Source organism: Glycine soja, chromosome 8 (genome assembly GCF_004193775.1).
Source record: "Glycine soja cultivar W05 chromosome 8, ASM419377v2, whole genome shotgun sequence".
Taxonomy (NCBI): Eukaryota; Viridiplantae; Streptophyta; class Magnoliopsida; order Fabales; family Fabaceae; genus Glycine; species Glycine soja.
Window position 1 is genome coordinate 46168792 of NC_041009.1, and position 16566 is coordinate 46185357.

Here is a 16566-nt window from a genome sequence, read left to right on the forward strand (position 1 = left end):
TGATTTGCATTATGTGGACAAAAAGATAAAGGCCATAAACTGATATTTTAAAGCTGTCTTGTTCTGTCACAGTATTCTAAATCATTATTTTCGTGACTGGTGACTTCTAAAAGACCAAAAGGGTAAAATTATAATTAAACGTTATGTTGTTGGTTTGGTTGATGTCTATTATGTTACTTCAGAGTTATTATTTTTCATATTAGTGAAAAACTGGTATTATAGGAATGTTAGTTTATATCTTTTATTCAAGTTACTTTGATTGATTAGTTCAACGGTAATTTGAAAGATAAAAATTTAATTTCCATTGTGGTTTTTATGTAATATAAAGAGGTTAATAGTTGTCATAAGAGAGTACTGTAGTTTTCTTTTATTAATAGCAGTTTTCTTCTATTTTCCTTTGTTCTAACCAAAAGATATGTCAACTTTAGGTATGTAATGTTCCATAACTTTTTGCACGTTCTTTCTTTTCTCATTTTCATGATTTACATTTTTAATAACAGGACATTTTATCCGACAATTTGGTTATCTATTCGGCGGATTGCACCCCTCATTTTTTAAAATTCATTAAATTTATAAATAAAATCTTATATTTTTATATTTTATTTTTATTTATATTTATATAATTAAACTTATTAATTTTATTGTTTATAATTTAGACTGGCTTAAGATCTTGAATTCGTCGGTGAGAAGAAAGTTGACCAATTTATATAATAAAGATATTTTCGATCTACATCATGGAAATTATCTTTTTACTCCACCAATCTATGATGATTATGCTAATGCATTCATTCTAGAGGATAGACATGTTGAAATCAGAGACAAGAAAACATTTTTTTTCCATTCAAATTGATTCAGCTTTACTTCTTTTTTTCTTTCAATGAAGGCCCCAATTAGTGAGTTAAGGTGTTATTCAACGCATTTCAGGATTTGGAGCACTTGACCGTTGAATTGCATGTTCCAGAAAGAAACACACATGAGAAGAAAATTATTTAAGTTTTAATTTTATGAAACCTACATGTTTTACCTTTTTCTAACAACATATGCAGTTTAACTCTTGCCAAAATATGTTGGATCAAGATCGAAAAGTTGTGAATTATCAAAATATCTATTGATCTATGCGATGGATATTTTTAAAGTGGGACAGGTGTTTTGAAAGCGATAGATTTTTTTTTATTATATATCAAAGTCGAAAAGTAATGCTACATTCGGATATATCTCATCGGCTCAACCACTCAAACCAGTTACACCAAGTGCCTTATAAAGTTTTTGTTTTTTGATAAATTAGAAAATTAAGATTGAGTTCAGTGAATGAGATTAATATCTCATAACGTGGTAAATTGGTAAATTAAGGTTTAAATTTTTGTTGAGAAATTTTTTGGTAAATTAGAAAACTAATTTAGAATAAATAAAATTAAGTCTAGTGAAAATGATTAATCTTTCATAACATGGTGAATTATGATTTAAATTTTCGTTAAGATACTCACATTTAGTATTTGGTTGTGTCTCCAATAAAATTACTTCCAAAAGAAAAAAATCAGGGGAAATAAAAACAAAAACAAAATAATTCAGAATTGTTCCAATTAAACTAGTTGTGTAATATTTTAAGAAATTATTCCCTCCATCTCTAAATAATATAAGACACTCTTTTTAAAATTTGTTAGACTGTTGTCTAATTCTATCTTTCAGGGATTATTAACGGATCAAAATACCCTTATTATTTTTAGTACATATTATATATTGTCTCTTTTTGAGGATTGAAAAGTGAAGACATTATTTTTAAAATCAAAATCTCACTACTAATATTCTCTTTTCATACATTAATTATTTAGGTGAAAAATAATCAAATGAAAAAATAGTTAATCCCAATAACTTTAAGCATAATTTTTTTAAAAAAATATTACAGTTTTTTAATGTTATTAACTAAATTAACAAAACTCTTAATAAATATAAATTAATTATAAGTTTCTTATATTTAGGAAGAAAGGGAGTCATTGTACAATCAAGTCTGATTAAACCACTATAGTTGTTGTAACATCTTACTATTCTACATGAGTCTAACTAGTGTGAAATACAGAAATACAATTTTAAGTGAAATTTAAAATTGGACCTAGATGTTTTAGCAAATGACTAAAAGGTAAACCTAGACTTTGGAGCCATAAGAAAATAACTTAAACTTTAAATCAAGAAAGTAAGTAACCTTCAAGGATCAAATGAATTAAGAAAAAATATAATGGATCTAATAACTGTCATGAAAATAATGGTCAATGCAATTAAATACCCCTTGTTTTGAAAAAGAACATAGAACGCATTAAATTAATAATCTTCAACATTGAATTTAATTAGAGCATGTAGGTAATATAGGCTAGTCCATTATCATCGTCGAGTGAAATCCAATCCTAAAATTTGTTCTTGATATTGATTTCCTCCAATCTTGATAACTTTTACATTCTTGTTTTTCATTCAAATACTATCTCTTCGTTTAATTCTTAATAAATCACGATAAATTTATAATTATAAAATACAATCAATGTGGAAGAGTGATTATTTTCATTCATAGGCACCAGTTATACACCTGCGATTTTTTCATGACACTATTTTCACACAAAAATCCCCATTGGCCTAGCAATGTAGTTTGCTGAACTAGCTTAGAAAGTTGTGAAACCTCGATCATGACAGAAGGATTAGTCACATTCTCAACTTGAGAGTTACTCATATCCTCAACCAAAATGTAAGTTAAGAATTTAGCATATATGCATATATTCGACAATTGTAGTACCCTTACTAAGACGACAGAACCTATATCTGCTAACACAATCTGGTTAGTCTATCTAGCACCCAAATATGGACCTTAGAACTATCATTCTCTCCAACGAATTATAAACTTTAACTTCAATTTAGACAACACCAAACTTAAAATTCTATCTAGGGTTCAAAAGACGTTTAAGGTCAAATTTACTAGAATTTTCATTAAGAGTGTTTACAAAATCAAAAATATTTATAAAAATTATATAAATATATTGTTTTTATGTTATTTTATATTTATCAACTAGTTCAACAATTAATAATATCAAATATTTCTAATTCAATGAATTAGTTTAACATTTTTTTAACTTTTAACTAATAATTTTAATTAACAATTAAATTTTCAACTTTGAACTGACTTTTTAAACTAACTTGTCTTCTATTTTTACTAAATATAACCTTTATTGTATCTTTTTCATTGTAATGCCGTGAGATAATTACCCCTTTCTTTAACGCTTCCTTTCATGCATGTAACGATATGTCCCACGATATTTGTCCCTCTGTGAACATTATTGCATATGATCTTCATTTTTTATTATAGACTAAGTGACGTCCCAACATTTAATGTCCATAAAAATTAAATAAGAAATAATTGTAGAATATGTAATAGAAATAATTCATTTTTATTTCTTTAAATATGTATCCAACTTCTTTCTTTCCCTTTCCCTTTATTTTTCATTTAAAAAGGAGAAGTGAAAGAAATAAATAAAAAATTATATTAGGTAGACATTCCTCCTATTTAAGATTATTTTTCGTCTTTAATTCGTGAAAAATCATAATTGTGAAATTAAACATTTGTTAAACCTTCTGCAAAATGACAAATTTAGGATTCAATCTCTTGACACTGCAAATAGGAGTGAAAATAAGTTGGTCAAATAGGATTTAAGTTACAACAAATTACACTAACACAACTAACACATCTAATATTTCATGTAATTACACAAATATTTCATGTTTTGTTAATCATTACTTTTATCTTCTTTGTAGGGGATGTTAGTGTAAGGTTTAGGAGAGTGTTAGTATAATTCAAACTTAAAGGAAAATTAATTTAGAAAAAGGATAAAATTATGTATAATTTAATAAAAGATAAATGTTATTATAATCTGCTCTTTTACTTAAATAGGTTTAATATGTTTAAAAAAATTAATGCCCAAATTTGATATTTTATTTGTCATAACCTTTTTTATACCTGTCCTTATTTTTTAAAGTCGAACTTGAGGACGTGTTAACCTATTTACAAGCTTATTCAATATTAAATCTTTTAGATAGACCAAACCTATCCCTAAATACACTAATAGGCTAATAGAATGACGAGGAAAAACTTCATATAAAACAAATTATAAATAATGAAAATTAAAATCACTGCTACTTAATAACTTAAGGCCTCAAAGACAAAGGAAGAAATAGGTAAGCTAAGTTTTATAAAGTAAAATCAAGTCTATTTGAGATTTAATACAACTTTCTTAATAGCTTACTTAAAAACATAATTTACAACAAAATCTCTAAATAAGTAATAAACTCATCCTTTAATAAACTTATAGGCTTGACTGTTTATATAAATCAATGTACTTAATATTTAAAAAGGTGCATAAATATATAATTTTAAAACATAACAAGAATTTTAATATAGTAATAATACCAATAAAAATATATTATTTAGATTTAATTAAATAGGATAGCCTATTAGGCTTAACAACCTTTTAGAATGATATAAACTTGATATTTTAATCAAATAGACTTTTATAAAAGCCTTACTCTAATTTATTTCCTAAAAAAGTTTAGCCAACCCTTTTTTATTTCTTAAAAAAGTATAGCATAAGTGTTATATAAACTAGACCATAAGTCCCTATTAGGTCAAGCCTATCCTGTTCCCACCCTGATTGCAAGTAAAATTCACTTATGATTACAATCCACTTCCAGATTGACCAACCACTGTTATACATCTTATTTATAAATTTGAGAAATATTCTCATAATAATGATTCAAAATATTCCCTCATTATTTTTAAATATCTGTAGTTCCTTGTAAACTGCAATATAGAAAAACTTTAAACATAAAAATGAGCATTCCCTGCAAAATGAAGAAGAGTTTGGCTACTACATTCGTTTGAAGATCACAGGTTCACACAATGGAAGAAACGCAGAGAGGGACAGAGAAAACTGTTAATTGGTAAATGATCTATGACATAGTTTGAGTCTATGTACAGAAGTGTACTGATTTGCAGCTAGGTAACAAATGATAGTATCTATGCATCTATACCCCCCGTTACTATGTAACTTTTTTCTCTGGATAATGTTACAATGTTACTAATGAAACCTGTTTCTTGCTGATTTGTATGTGACTAACCTATACACTTGAATTTTTCCTATTAATCTACCTTCCCTAGCCATTTCTAATTGTTACCATTAAAAGATCAAATTTATCAAGTTTCCACCCTCCAACTGATGCTAAAAAATAAGCCTCAATGACACGCATCAGAAACAAAAAAGTTAAGTTTTAACAGCAGAATTGGTTCTGAGAGGAGGTAATGGCAACAGGTTTCTAATTACAAAGCCACTTCCCCAAAAAGAGGCAAGACAGAGACCCATTATAGCCATAGCAATGACAGAACATGCAGGAGGAACTGCCTGACTACTATCCAAAAATTGCGTTGCAAGGAGTCCTGCAAGGGTGGAACTCTGCATTCCAGTGCATAGTGAAATCGTCCTGCTCACCTGTTCTTCCTGCCTGTGACAGAATTTATTGTATCAGTCAATTTGAAATATGGCACAAAGTAAAATATTATCTTGACAAGTGTTTTACTCAATCATCTTGAGAATAAAAGTTATTGCAAGAAAATTATGTTAGATGACACATTCCAATGATAGTTCAAAGCAATAAATCTCAGTCACAAAATATAAAAGTTTCCTTTAAGAAGAAAGATCTCTTTTTATGCATCATTAGCATTTCATTTCAGATATCTGATATAACTAAAGAGGATGCTAAAACACTCAACTTCAATATGGAACAGCTTAATGAAAACAAAACAATCCGTTCAATTTAAATACAGTTAATAGATATAATCATATAACCAAGTAGAATATGTTTTCTGAAGGAATTTAACTTTAAAGCTCTTCATTATGACATATATGTGTCAATTTCAAAATACCAATTTTAATGTATTTGCCAATTTCATTTTAAATCTTTATCAAGGCATAACTATTTGTCAATTAGAAGCTTGAATGGCCTAGTCAGTAAAAATAGCAGCTATTATCACTAACTAGTTACTAAAAGAGGCCACCAGATGAACAAATATTACTATGCATTATAATTTAGGTATTTTTCTTTGGTAATCTACTTCTAAAAGTGAACATACCTCAAGGATGGAATCTTTGAGAACCAATATCCTAAAGTGAAGGCAACAACATGAAATGTTAATACTGGAAAAACCAACCGGAGACCTTCGCCTGTCAAAATTTGACTCCTGTTTAAAGCAAGAGGGCTGCCAATGCACAGTGAAGTACAAATCATGGCAACAAAGGGCATCACAGGTTGAAGAACAGATACAACTGACTTTGCATATGTATTGAGAAGAAGACCAAGGGTCACCGGAACAAGTACAACCTGTCAAATATTTATAACTAAAGCCGTCATTAAATCAAATTCGAGTAGAATATCATAGAAGCACTCAGTAGTCACTACACACCTGCAGAATTGACTTTGACATGGCAACTGCATCAACTGGCACTACTGATCCAATCAGAAGACCAGTTAACAGAGGTGTAACAATAACTGATGCAATTGTGGTATAGCTTGTGAGAAGAATGCCCAAGGCTACATCCCCTTTGCTTAAGAAGTTTGCATAGCTGGATAGTTGAGCCCCCGAAACACAAGCTGTGAGGACAAAGCCCGCGTAAAACATCCTAGACAAACCAAAAGCCTTTGCAACCAAGATCCCAAGAACAGGCTTAAGCACGTATTGCGCAATTAACCCAATGGTAAGTGGCAAAGGTCTGCATCAAAATGAAGACAATGAACATTGGAAGAAGCTCCAAGACTTCACGTGTTCAAAAATTAAGCAGCAAATAGAGAAATTAGTAATGAAAGACGTACCTTTTAAATGCAAGAGCGAAGTCATCTACGGATAGTCTTATTCCAATAGACAACATAATCCCACCAAGTGCAGGAGCATATAACTCTTTTGATACCCTGCTCAAGTTGAAACCTCAGTCAGTTCTTGAATTTCTAAACTATTCCACTGTACATGCTCTAACTGAATAACAAAATTACAAATACTAACAGGGAAAGAGAGAAAACAAAGAACAACTACAACAAAAAATAAAATAACTTTGATTCGGTAACATATTCACAGAAAAAGGCCAGCCAGAGTACCATAACAAAGGTACCTACTGCCTAATACTATCCTACAAATCATTAATCAAATACATCATAACTTGTTCTCATGTTATTAATCAATAATCCTTAATAATCTCGATTAAATTAGTATTAAATAACTAAAACTTAGGGGCACTTTCCGATATATACAATAGATGCAGTTTCTTGGGTGGTTGTTTCTCCAATAAGAACTAGAGTTTCACCTCAGTAATTCACATAATAAAATATCAACATAGATTACTGAGGTGCAATTATAATTCTGATTTCAGAAGAGTACCAAAAACACTGTAGAATGGTATATTACTAATATGCAAGTTTTGTCCATAAACTATTAGTTCCAAAAAGACGCAAGTCAATATTTTTAGAAAATAACAACCTTTCAAGCACAATTAAAAAAACGGTCTCGCTAGATTAGACGTTAGTTAAGAAACCACTTTATTATAAAATAAAACTATCAATTTTCATTTCAATAAATAATTATTTTAATACAGACAGCGAAAAATAAGAAGAGCCACAAGCAAAAAAGAAACAAGCCGTTCAGCGCAACCTCTGACAAAGTTAATTAAGTACGATCGGCTACATGTATTACACCAATGATTAAAAACAAAACAAAAGTGACAAGGTTCATAACTAAAAAAAATAAGGTCCACTACATGAATTACACGACATCATTCTACACGATTAAAAAACAAAACAAAGTGACAAGAGTCATATAAGTCATGACTAAGAAGCCTACCAAGTAAAAGTGGAGGGTTTAGCGAGAGCGGCAACGGCGGTGGCAGCAACAACAACGGGAAGCAATGCGGAGAGAAGCTGAGACAAGTCTCTTTCTCTCGCTTCGCCGCCAACGGCGCTTCCGTCGTCGTCACCGCCGAAAGAGAGCAACGAGAACTTCCCCTGTCTCCGGTGGAACCGGAACCCGAATCCGCCGCGGAACTGAGAAGTGGAGCAGGCGAAACTCGACGCGGCACCACCACCACCCATCGAACCCCTCTGCTGAACCCTCCAGAAGGACGCGCTGCGGGAGCGCGCGTGGGATTGGAATAAGGGTGAGGCTTGGAGCTTGGGGTGTGTGGAACACGCGACTGGGATTGAGGCCATTAAGAAGGGAGGGGGGGTGTCGGCGGCGATGACCGTGAAGGCGCTGCCGGTGAGGTTAGGGAGAGAGGAATGGGAACGTGTTGTGAGAAGAGAAGATGAGGTTATGGAAAGAGTTTGGCATATTATATGAAGTGAAGGTATGCGAAAGTGAAAGTTGGAGAGAGACAGTGATGGCTGTGTTTGATTGTGTAGAATCAAATACTTATTATTTGAGTGATACACGGCTGTGAATGAGTGGCTGAGTTGGTTGGGGTTGGGGTTGGGGGATTATACATACAGGTATATTGCAAGGCCAAGGTAGGATCAATGTAAGTATATATTCTAGGGCATGTTTGGGTAAGTTTCTATAGAAGTATTTTTAGAAGAACAAAAAAATAAAATGAATTTTTTCATTAGTTAAAAGTAAGTTTTCTATTAGTTAATTTGTAGGTGTTATCTATTTTTTTAGAGAAGTTATATTAATGAATTTCTAAAAATTAACTCATGAAAAATTTGTTTTTATGAAAAAGTTCATCTTATTTTTTTTTTATTTTAGAAATACTTCTAAAAAAACTTACTCAAATAGGACTTAGTCTAGTATTTAAGGTTAAGGACTTAAGGATGCTTTTTTAGATTTGAGTAATATTAAGGTTTAATATAGATTGTAAGTTTTTTTTTTTCAAAATAAAATACCTTGGATATCGTGGCCACTAACAGTGTCAAGTTCAATTTAACAAAAAAGGCATGATTAAAGCATTTTTAAAAAGCTAGAGAATCTAATCGGAGTGTTTGAAAATTTAAGGACCCAATTAAAATATTTTAAATAATTCAAAAATCAATATAAAAAAAGAAACTCAGGTGAAATCTGAAAAATATAAGTTGTGAACTTTTTTTCTTTTGGTATTAAGTTGTGAAAATTTAGATTTAAAAAAAGGTTTAGTGAATGTTAACTTAACATCTATGAATGTCAATCATTTAAGAAATGTGAAAAATTGTTAATTGTCATACTTGACCCTTAATGTTACACAAGTATGAAATCACCAGCTGCATTTACTATAAATATGACAAAACTATTATATTTAAAGTTCTTAAAAAAAACTTTAAAATACAATTACCAACAAGTTTTGTGTTGTTTTTGTTCATAATAATTGTGAAATAATGACAAAATATTTTTTTTGAATAGTAAATAATGATAAAATATGTAACGCTAACTTATAAATCTTTTATACTTAATATTGTTTGGAAAGAATTTTAATATCCCTTCTGCCTATTGGTTTTCCTTCAAAATTGATAATCAAAATTATTATCACGGTTAACAAATAGTCACACACTCTATTTTAAACTATTGAGTTCTTATTTGGAAACAAAAGTCAAGAAGGAAACAACAAGACAAGAAGAAAACTTAAATGAAGTAGGCATTTTCCGTGGGATTCACAGAACTAGAGGTTGCTTTCAAGCCTGAGAAAATCCGTGTAAGGAGGGTTTGTGTGAGTGACGAGACCTTTCAGTTTTCATAAGCATTTAAGGCCATACATGGCCTTAGCCCTTATCCTATCGCCGCATTCGCTTAATAATACACAGAGAGGGAAACTTTACGTTAGTCTGAAAAATGAGAAGAATGAAATTTAAATTACTACGTATTACTGATGAGCTTTTAATTTTAAAATGAAAAACATTTGTTTATCTATCTATCTACATATGAATTTAAGGAATTTTGGAAAACTAATTAAAGTTGCAGATTTTTTTTTAAAATTATTTGCCATTTGTTGAAATTATAGCAGTATAAAGAGTTCACTTGTTTAAACTTTTCAAACAAGTAATTTTAAAAATATATAAACGAAGTATATATATCTTTTGAAGAGAAATGGCCATTGAAATTTGTTGAATAGTTACGTGTCAAATGGCCATTGATATGGTAGTCTAAACTGGAAAAAAAATGTAAAATGACACATCATTATTTATGAAATATAATCGTAGGAAACATAATGTCAATACTTTGGCACATTCCTGTACCTTCTTGAATTGAAATGTCACACAAGCAAGAGCTATCTATAACTTCATACGCGATATGATATGCCTATAATTAACTAGTACCTCAGAGTAATAAAACTTGTGTTCACTTCTTTTGAAAACACTATACAATTTAAACAAGCGCCAACTCATGCCACTGTGGCATGTTTATTACAATAATTACAATATGAGACCTTTGGTTCTCCTGTTAAGTATGGAATTTGTCTTGACTTGATTAAAAACGTGTTAATTATGAAAATTGCATCTATTTTTCCAAAAGAAAATATTTTTAACATAGCAAAGGAATTTTTGTTAAATGATTCTATTACCAAATAAATATTTAAAGATGAGATATACAATTCATTTTTCGATTATAAGTTCTTTTTGATTAAACAAGCAAGTTCATAATTTTCAATTTATCATATAATTATCTAATATTTAATGCAAAATACGATTATGATTTGGATAAACATATTCATTTTTGTTACTATAGTATAATAGTTGATATGATTATTAATAAAGAAATTTTGATAAAAGTATTTTCGATTTAATGATTAGTTTTTAATTGATTTTGATAACAATAAGAAATAGGAATTGAAAAAGTAAAGTTTTGAAAAGAAATAGAATCGAAAAGAGTAAAGGATTTAAAAATGCGCAGTAAAATAAACAAATATGAATTTATAAAAGATGAGAATTAAATACATACACCATCACATGTTGAACCTTTGGTCAATTTTTTTATGATAGGTGTTGTTAGTATTTGAGAAATTAAGTGATTATGTTTCAACCCGTGAAAATTGACAATCAACCGTTTTATTTATATACTTTTAATGTTAAGGGTCGAATTATATGATTTCTACACGTCTACAAACATATTCATAAATACATTACTAATAAATGTATTCGCATAACTTCTCTGTAATCATGCCAGCTACTTCGATTTGTCAAAAAATACTTAGCTCGAGCACTTTCCAATCATACATGTATGAATGAAATCATCGGAGTCAACATCTCAATCAAAATTATTCACTTCAATTACATATTCATGTTTCTCGAACTTTTATCCATATTTCAATCATTTTGAAGGAATTCTCTTACTCATCTGGAGCCAAGTATATCAAAATTTGATTTACATAACTTAATTAAATTTTACACAGCAGAGGTAACAATATGTAAAATATTTTGTAAAATAATTGCTTATGATAGGTTTCAACCATGTGTTTCGGCCCATCATAGGGTCAATGAAGGCTTCTCTTAAACAATTTTTCTGCTTCTTCAGTTCTTAGCTTGCTGTAGAGCCTTATAAAATTTATGTTAAGGTTTCCATTTTTTATCATGAATCGAACAGAAAAGCTCCTTACGACAGCTACCCTTTTTCCGTGCATGTTAAAAAAATGTATCTCTACTCTCTATTTTTATTTCTTGAATCAGCCTCTTAATTCTTAAATACTGAATTTCCACTATTATGATTTCTATTGTATTTAGGCAAAAGCTAATTACCGGAGATAATGCAGTCAGGTTATTGCTGGAGAAAATGACACAATGTGCAAACAATGTTTATCATAGCATGCTAGAAACATACCTTCTCCCTTTTCCCCCTTCAATATTAAGTCTAATTATGAATTTGTTATGTTAGTTATATCACTTTTGTCAGATGAGTTGGTTTCTATTTTCCCTTTTCTGGAGACCAATTTAATATGGCAACCAGCTTTCTTATTTGATTTGTAGTTATATCACTAAATCAATTAATATTGATATATGGAGCTGTATATAATAGCTTTTGCATCTCATTGTTAATAGTGAGAGGATTTGTCACTGCTTGTTGGATTCAGATCATGCTTATTGTGGCTATAGAGACACATCCAAGCTCCCAATTGCCTTGGCATGGGTCTAGGCATGCAGAGGCAAGGATCATGCTTCTATTATTATAAGAAAGAAACCTTTATACTATAATACTAGACTATTAATTAATCATAGAGCTAGCTAGGTCCTATATTGATATGTGAGGCCTCCAAATAAACCGGAAGAATTGTGTTTGCTCTCATTTTCCTTCAAAGCAACTCTCCACTTTCTTTTTGCTTGTACATTTGGCATTAACAATTTTGTCAGTCTTCTAAAATGATGTATTGTAATGCAGAATATTTAAACTTGCTTTGATGCAATATAGAAAAATTGATGCTTGTGAGTTGTGACCTTTAAAATTTGTCTTGTCCTGTTTCTGTTTCCTTCATCAAGTTTTGGTTAATTTTGAATAGTTTTTCATTTTTTTTTCAATTGGGAATTACACAATTAAATATGGATTTGTGTAGGAATGTAGATAATCATCATGGTGAATTTTTTTATCAGAGAACAAATCTCTTCTAAGGGTAGATTAAAAACTCTTCCACCACTTGTAAAAGTCAATGATTAATATCAGAACTTGTTTTCCGCACGGTCTAAATTTCAAATTCTCTGTAGGAGAGTCTCACCCAAGACTACAAATCTAGAAGGTTAAGTATTGTTGACAACTTTACAGCGTCAAAGATGAAATACCTAAATTTTCCTAGCAAATATTGCGGGTACAATCCTAACCATAGGAAAGTATCTGTATGTTGTAAGAGAATACTGGCACATTGTTCAGGTTTTTTTGTTCACAAAATAGATTTGACTTGTCTTAAAACCCTTTCATTGGAGGGTTCTTGAAACGCTTTTCAGGTTTTGCAAGTTGTTACTTCATAATGTAATCAATTGCTTGTTACTTTGGATTCCTCCATCAGATAATTCAACATTAATTGAGCTTGAGTGTATGAAGGCTGCGTATAACTTTGCAAGTGGTCAACTCTTGAATCTCGTTAAGGAATAGGTGGGGTTGAGTTTAAACTGAGATGAATTCTCATCTTTTCTTACTAATGCTTCTGCAATTGTTATTTTAAGAGTCCAAGTTCTGATGTTGAATTATTTCTGCATGTTTAGTTTGATTTATTGGGAAAGTTATGATCAATATAGCACTTCTTCTTGATCAGGGGTATTATCTTACAATCTAACTTCTCTCCTAGAGACATTTTTCTTCTCTTGTTTCTACATTATTTTTTAGTGACTTAGAATATTTAGCTTTATTATAAGAAGGATCTCATGGTGAATAATATTTCTTAAGAATTTCGGTAATTTAATGATATTGTATGATCTATGCAGTGAATCTTATCTAGTAAGATAAGGTTATTGTTGTTATTTTGTATTTTTAAGTGGCATACAATATTTATACAGTTAGTCACAACATTGCAGACAGCTGTTATAATTGACAATATTAGATTCTGCTACAAGCTATTGTACTAACTGAAAGTATAGCTAAGTTAACTTTGCACATGTGCTGCAACACAATAATGTCTAGGAAAAAGATGCAAGAAGAGGTTATGAAACGGCAGATTATTACCTATGTTATATATGGATGGCGACTTGGACCCCTCCATCAAATCTTACCTCAAACACAAGTACCATGTGACAGTGTCTCCAACTGGGTCAACTAATATCTTCTACAGTAATCACTAATATCGTTGTCCCATAAGACTAGTCAATGTTCAATATGTGAAATAAATCTTTGGTGATTTCAATATTTTTTTTAAGAATCACTAATTTATGTATGTATAAATTAGTTTCCTGAATTTTTGTTTTGTCTAGAGGAGGCTTATATAGTCAGCCTCAAGAAAGGAAGAAGGGGTGTGAGGAAAAAGGGACATAGGAATCAAACTTGTCTACTCCTATTTCCATATTTTGAAGAAAAAAAATTATAGTAATAAATTTATTTTAAAAATTTGAGCGATTTCATTCTTATTAAAAAGTAATTAAGATAAACATAAGATTTTTTTAACATCCCATTTTTCATAAAATAAATAAAAAGAGTTTTATTTAAAAATTAGTAGAGTTTTTAGAAATTAAATAAATGAGAGGAAAGGATTTTGTTGGTTAAAATAAGAGTTTCATAGTATTAAAAAATAAATAGAGTAAAATGATATTTTAAAAAATAAATAGAGTAAAATGATATTTTAGAAAATAAATGGATGTTTTAATTGGTTATTTATTTAATGAAATAGTAAAATAGAATTTCTTTTTATAAAATAAAAAAATAAAAAATAGAGTGAATGATAGCCTTAGAGTACCCTAGCTATAAATAAAGACATGTTAGGTCAATTTTTATATTTACGATACATCTCTACAATATTTCTTCCTTCAAAATTTGTTCTCCCTCCTCATTTCCCAAAACTCCCTCTTTTCCCGTATACATCCAAATTTGTCCTAGTAAAATTATGATCCTGGACTCGTAACTGTTTGATCATTTTGAAATTTAGACATCACCTTCAAAATTCATTTTCGCACATTTCTACCGTTAGAATTTGCGAAATAATGCTTGTAAAGAGAGAAATGTTTCTCGCACAAAGACGGTAAAATTGAGGTTTCAATCACTTCTTATTCTCTCTAACGCTTGGAAACCTTAGCAGAGTAATCAGAGAAAAAATTTGAGGAATCTTAGGGAACAACTAGAGACACCACTATCGTTGCCAAACTACGCACATGAGCTAGTGTAGAGATAAAGGGTAAGTTTATCGCAACTGAGATTAGAATGAACATGTTTAGGAATCCTTAGAGAATCAAAATATTTTTTGGGTTAGACCTAAATCGGGAGGAAGAGACCCTAACAAACTCTTCGGAATCTAGGCCTTGGGGGTAAATACACCTGGTTTGAGTGCTCTTATAAGTTTGTGTTGATCCCATGTGGTTAGAGCATTCTCACAAAACAGCGTGATCTTGACTAGTATCCCTATGATTTTACCTAGTGAGAGCAACCTAACTTACCAGTGTGTGGTCTGTCTTATCATGCACTCTTAGGCGCTCGATGAGGTTTTTCACTGATATGGTATCACATTGCATATAGGATTGAGTCTTAGTGTATTTGTTGCATAACAAATGCGTAATGATCATTGTGACTTGTTATGCGATGGTGGATAACGAATTTTGTGAGTGTGAGATATTGGGTTGTACTTGAGATGTGTTGTTTTGAACACATGATTAATGTGAAGGTGTGGAATGTGATTTTGTGATTAAATCCTTGGGACACATGATGTTATGTAGTGAGTAGTAAAATGATGCGAATTGTGCTAAGTTGAGCTTGTTATACTTATATATATATATATATATATATATATATATATATATATATATATATATATATATATATATATCTGTGTGTGTGTGTATATGCGCGCACGCGCGCGTGTGTATGATGATCTCGAATATTGTATTCGTAGGAGCAAATGGTTAGGTGGATGACTTTAAAGAATCTCGTGCTAGAAAACGTTAAGATACAATATTCAGATAGGATATGACATTAGGGTATGAGTTTTTGTATTAATTGCATGAAGTTCTGGACATGTAGTTTTTATCATTTTTGTTTCACTTGTTGAGTCTTTAGTTCATTCTCTAGGGTTTTCGACGATCTTGTTTTGAGTCGGAAATGTTTTCATACCCTTAATTAATAAGTTTTTAATCTATTGATTAACGCAAATGTGAACTTTTTACCCACGTGAACTTTATTATGTTTATTGAATAAAATCATTTTATGTAATTTTACATTTTCACGTATTTTATTATATAAATGTGTATATCGAGATAAAGGGTGTCACATTTTTTCGTCACAAGATTGAGGGTTTATAATATAATGTTATATTTATATTTGTGTCTAACTAAAATTTATTTTTATTATACATAATTTACTGGATTCAAAAATAATTTAACTTTTCTTATCACTTTAAATGTTTTAATTCCCAAAGTGTAAAATGATGTAAATAATTAAAGAGTATATATAGTTGCTGAGATTTCTTTAAATTTATAGTCAAATAGTTCTATTTTTCAATATTTTTTTGTTTTAATGATTGTAGTTTCTTTCTTTCTAATTTTTTTGTTTTAATGATTGTAGTTTCTTTCTTTCTAATTTTTTTTAAAGGTGTTTCTTTTTTTTAAAATTTTTTTTTGTCCTAAGTCATAGGCATCTTTTAATGTATTGGATAATAAACTAATTTTGTTCATGACATATGATTGTCATTGATTTAAGAAAATCTTGTACATGATAAAAATGGAACACAATAAATTATTTTCACTTATATAAAAATAGGAAAACTCTACACTACTGAGTTAACTCTTTGGTTTTCTTTCTTTTTAATTGAAATCGTTACCAAATTTAAAATGTTTTAGAGTAATTAATTAATCAAATTTGAAATAACTCATTCATACCTGACAATTGTGATGTGTTCGATGTTATATGGTTGGATT

The 16566-nt window shown here is 30.0% G+C and overlaps 1 protein-coding gene across 1 annotated transcript; it reads right to left on the bottom strand.

The window, feature by feature from the left end:
- Positions 1-4938: 4938 nt before the first annotated feature.
- LOC114423675 (probable sodium/metabolite cotransporter BASS3, chloroplastic) lies at positions 4939-8499 on the bottom strand. The gene is made up of 5 exons (XM_028390513.1): positions 7913-8499; positions 6895-6990; positions 6488-6794; positions 6158-6405; positions 4939-5529 (listed from the first exon to the last, which is right to left on the bottom strand). Exons 1-5 carry the CDS (start codon positions 8275-8277, stop codon positions 5292-5294), a joined length of 1254 nt encoding a protein of 417 aa, XP_028246314.1. The 5' UTR covers positions 8278-8499; the 3' UTR covers positions 4939-5291.
- Between the last annotated feature and the right edge of the window lie 8067 nt (positions 8500-16566).

Coding starts and splice junctions, on each gene's coding strand:
- LOC114423675 (XM_028390513.1), bottom strand. CDS start 8,277: ATGGCCTCAATCCCAGTCGCGTGTTCCACACACCCCAAGCTCCAAGCC. Junction 6,406..6,487: donor TGTCAAAGTCAATTCTGCAG/GTGTGTAGTGAC, acceptor AATATTTGACAG/GTTGTACTTGTTCCGGTGAC. Junction 5,530..6,157: donor TCAAAGATTCCATCCTTGAG/GTATGTTCACTT, acceptor ATTCTGTCACAG/GCAGGAAGAACAGGTGAGCA.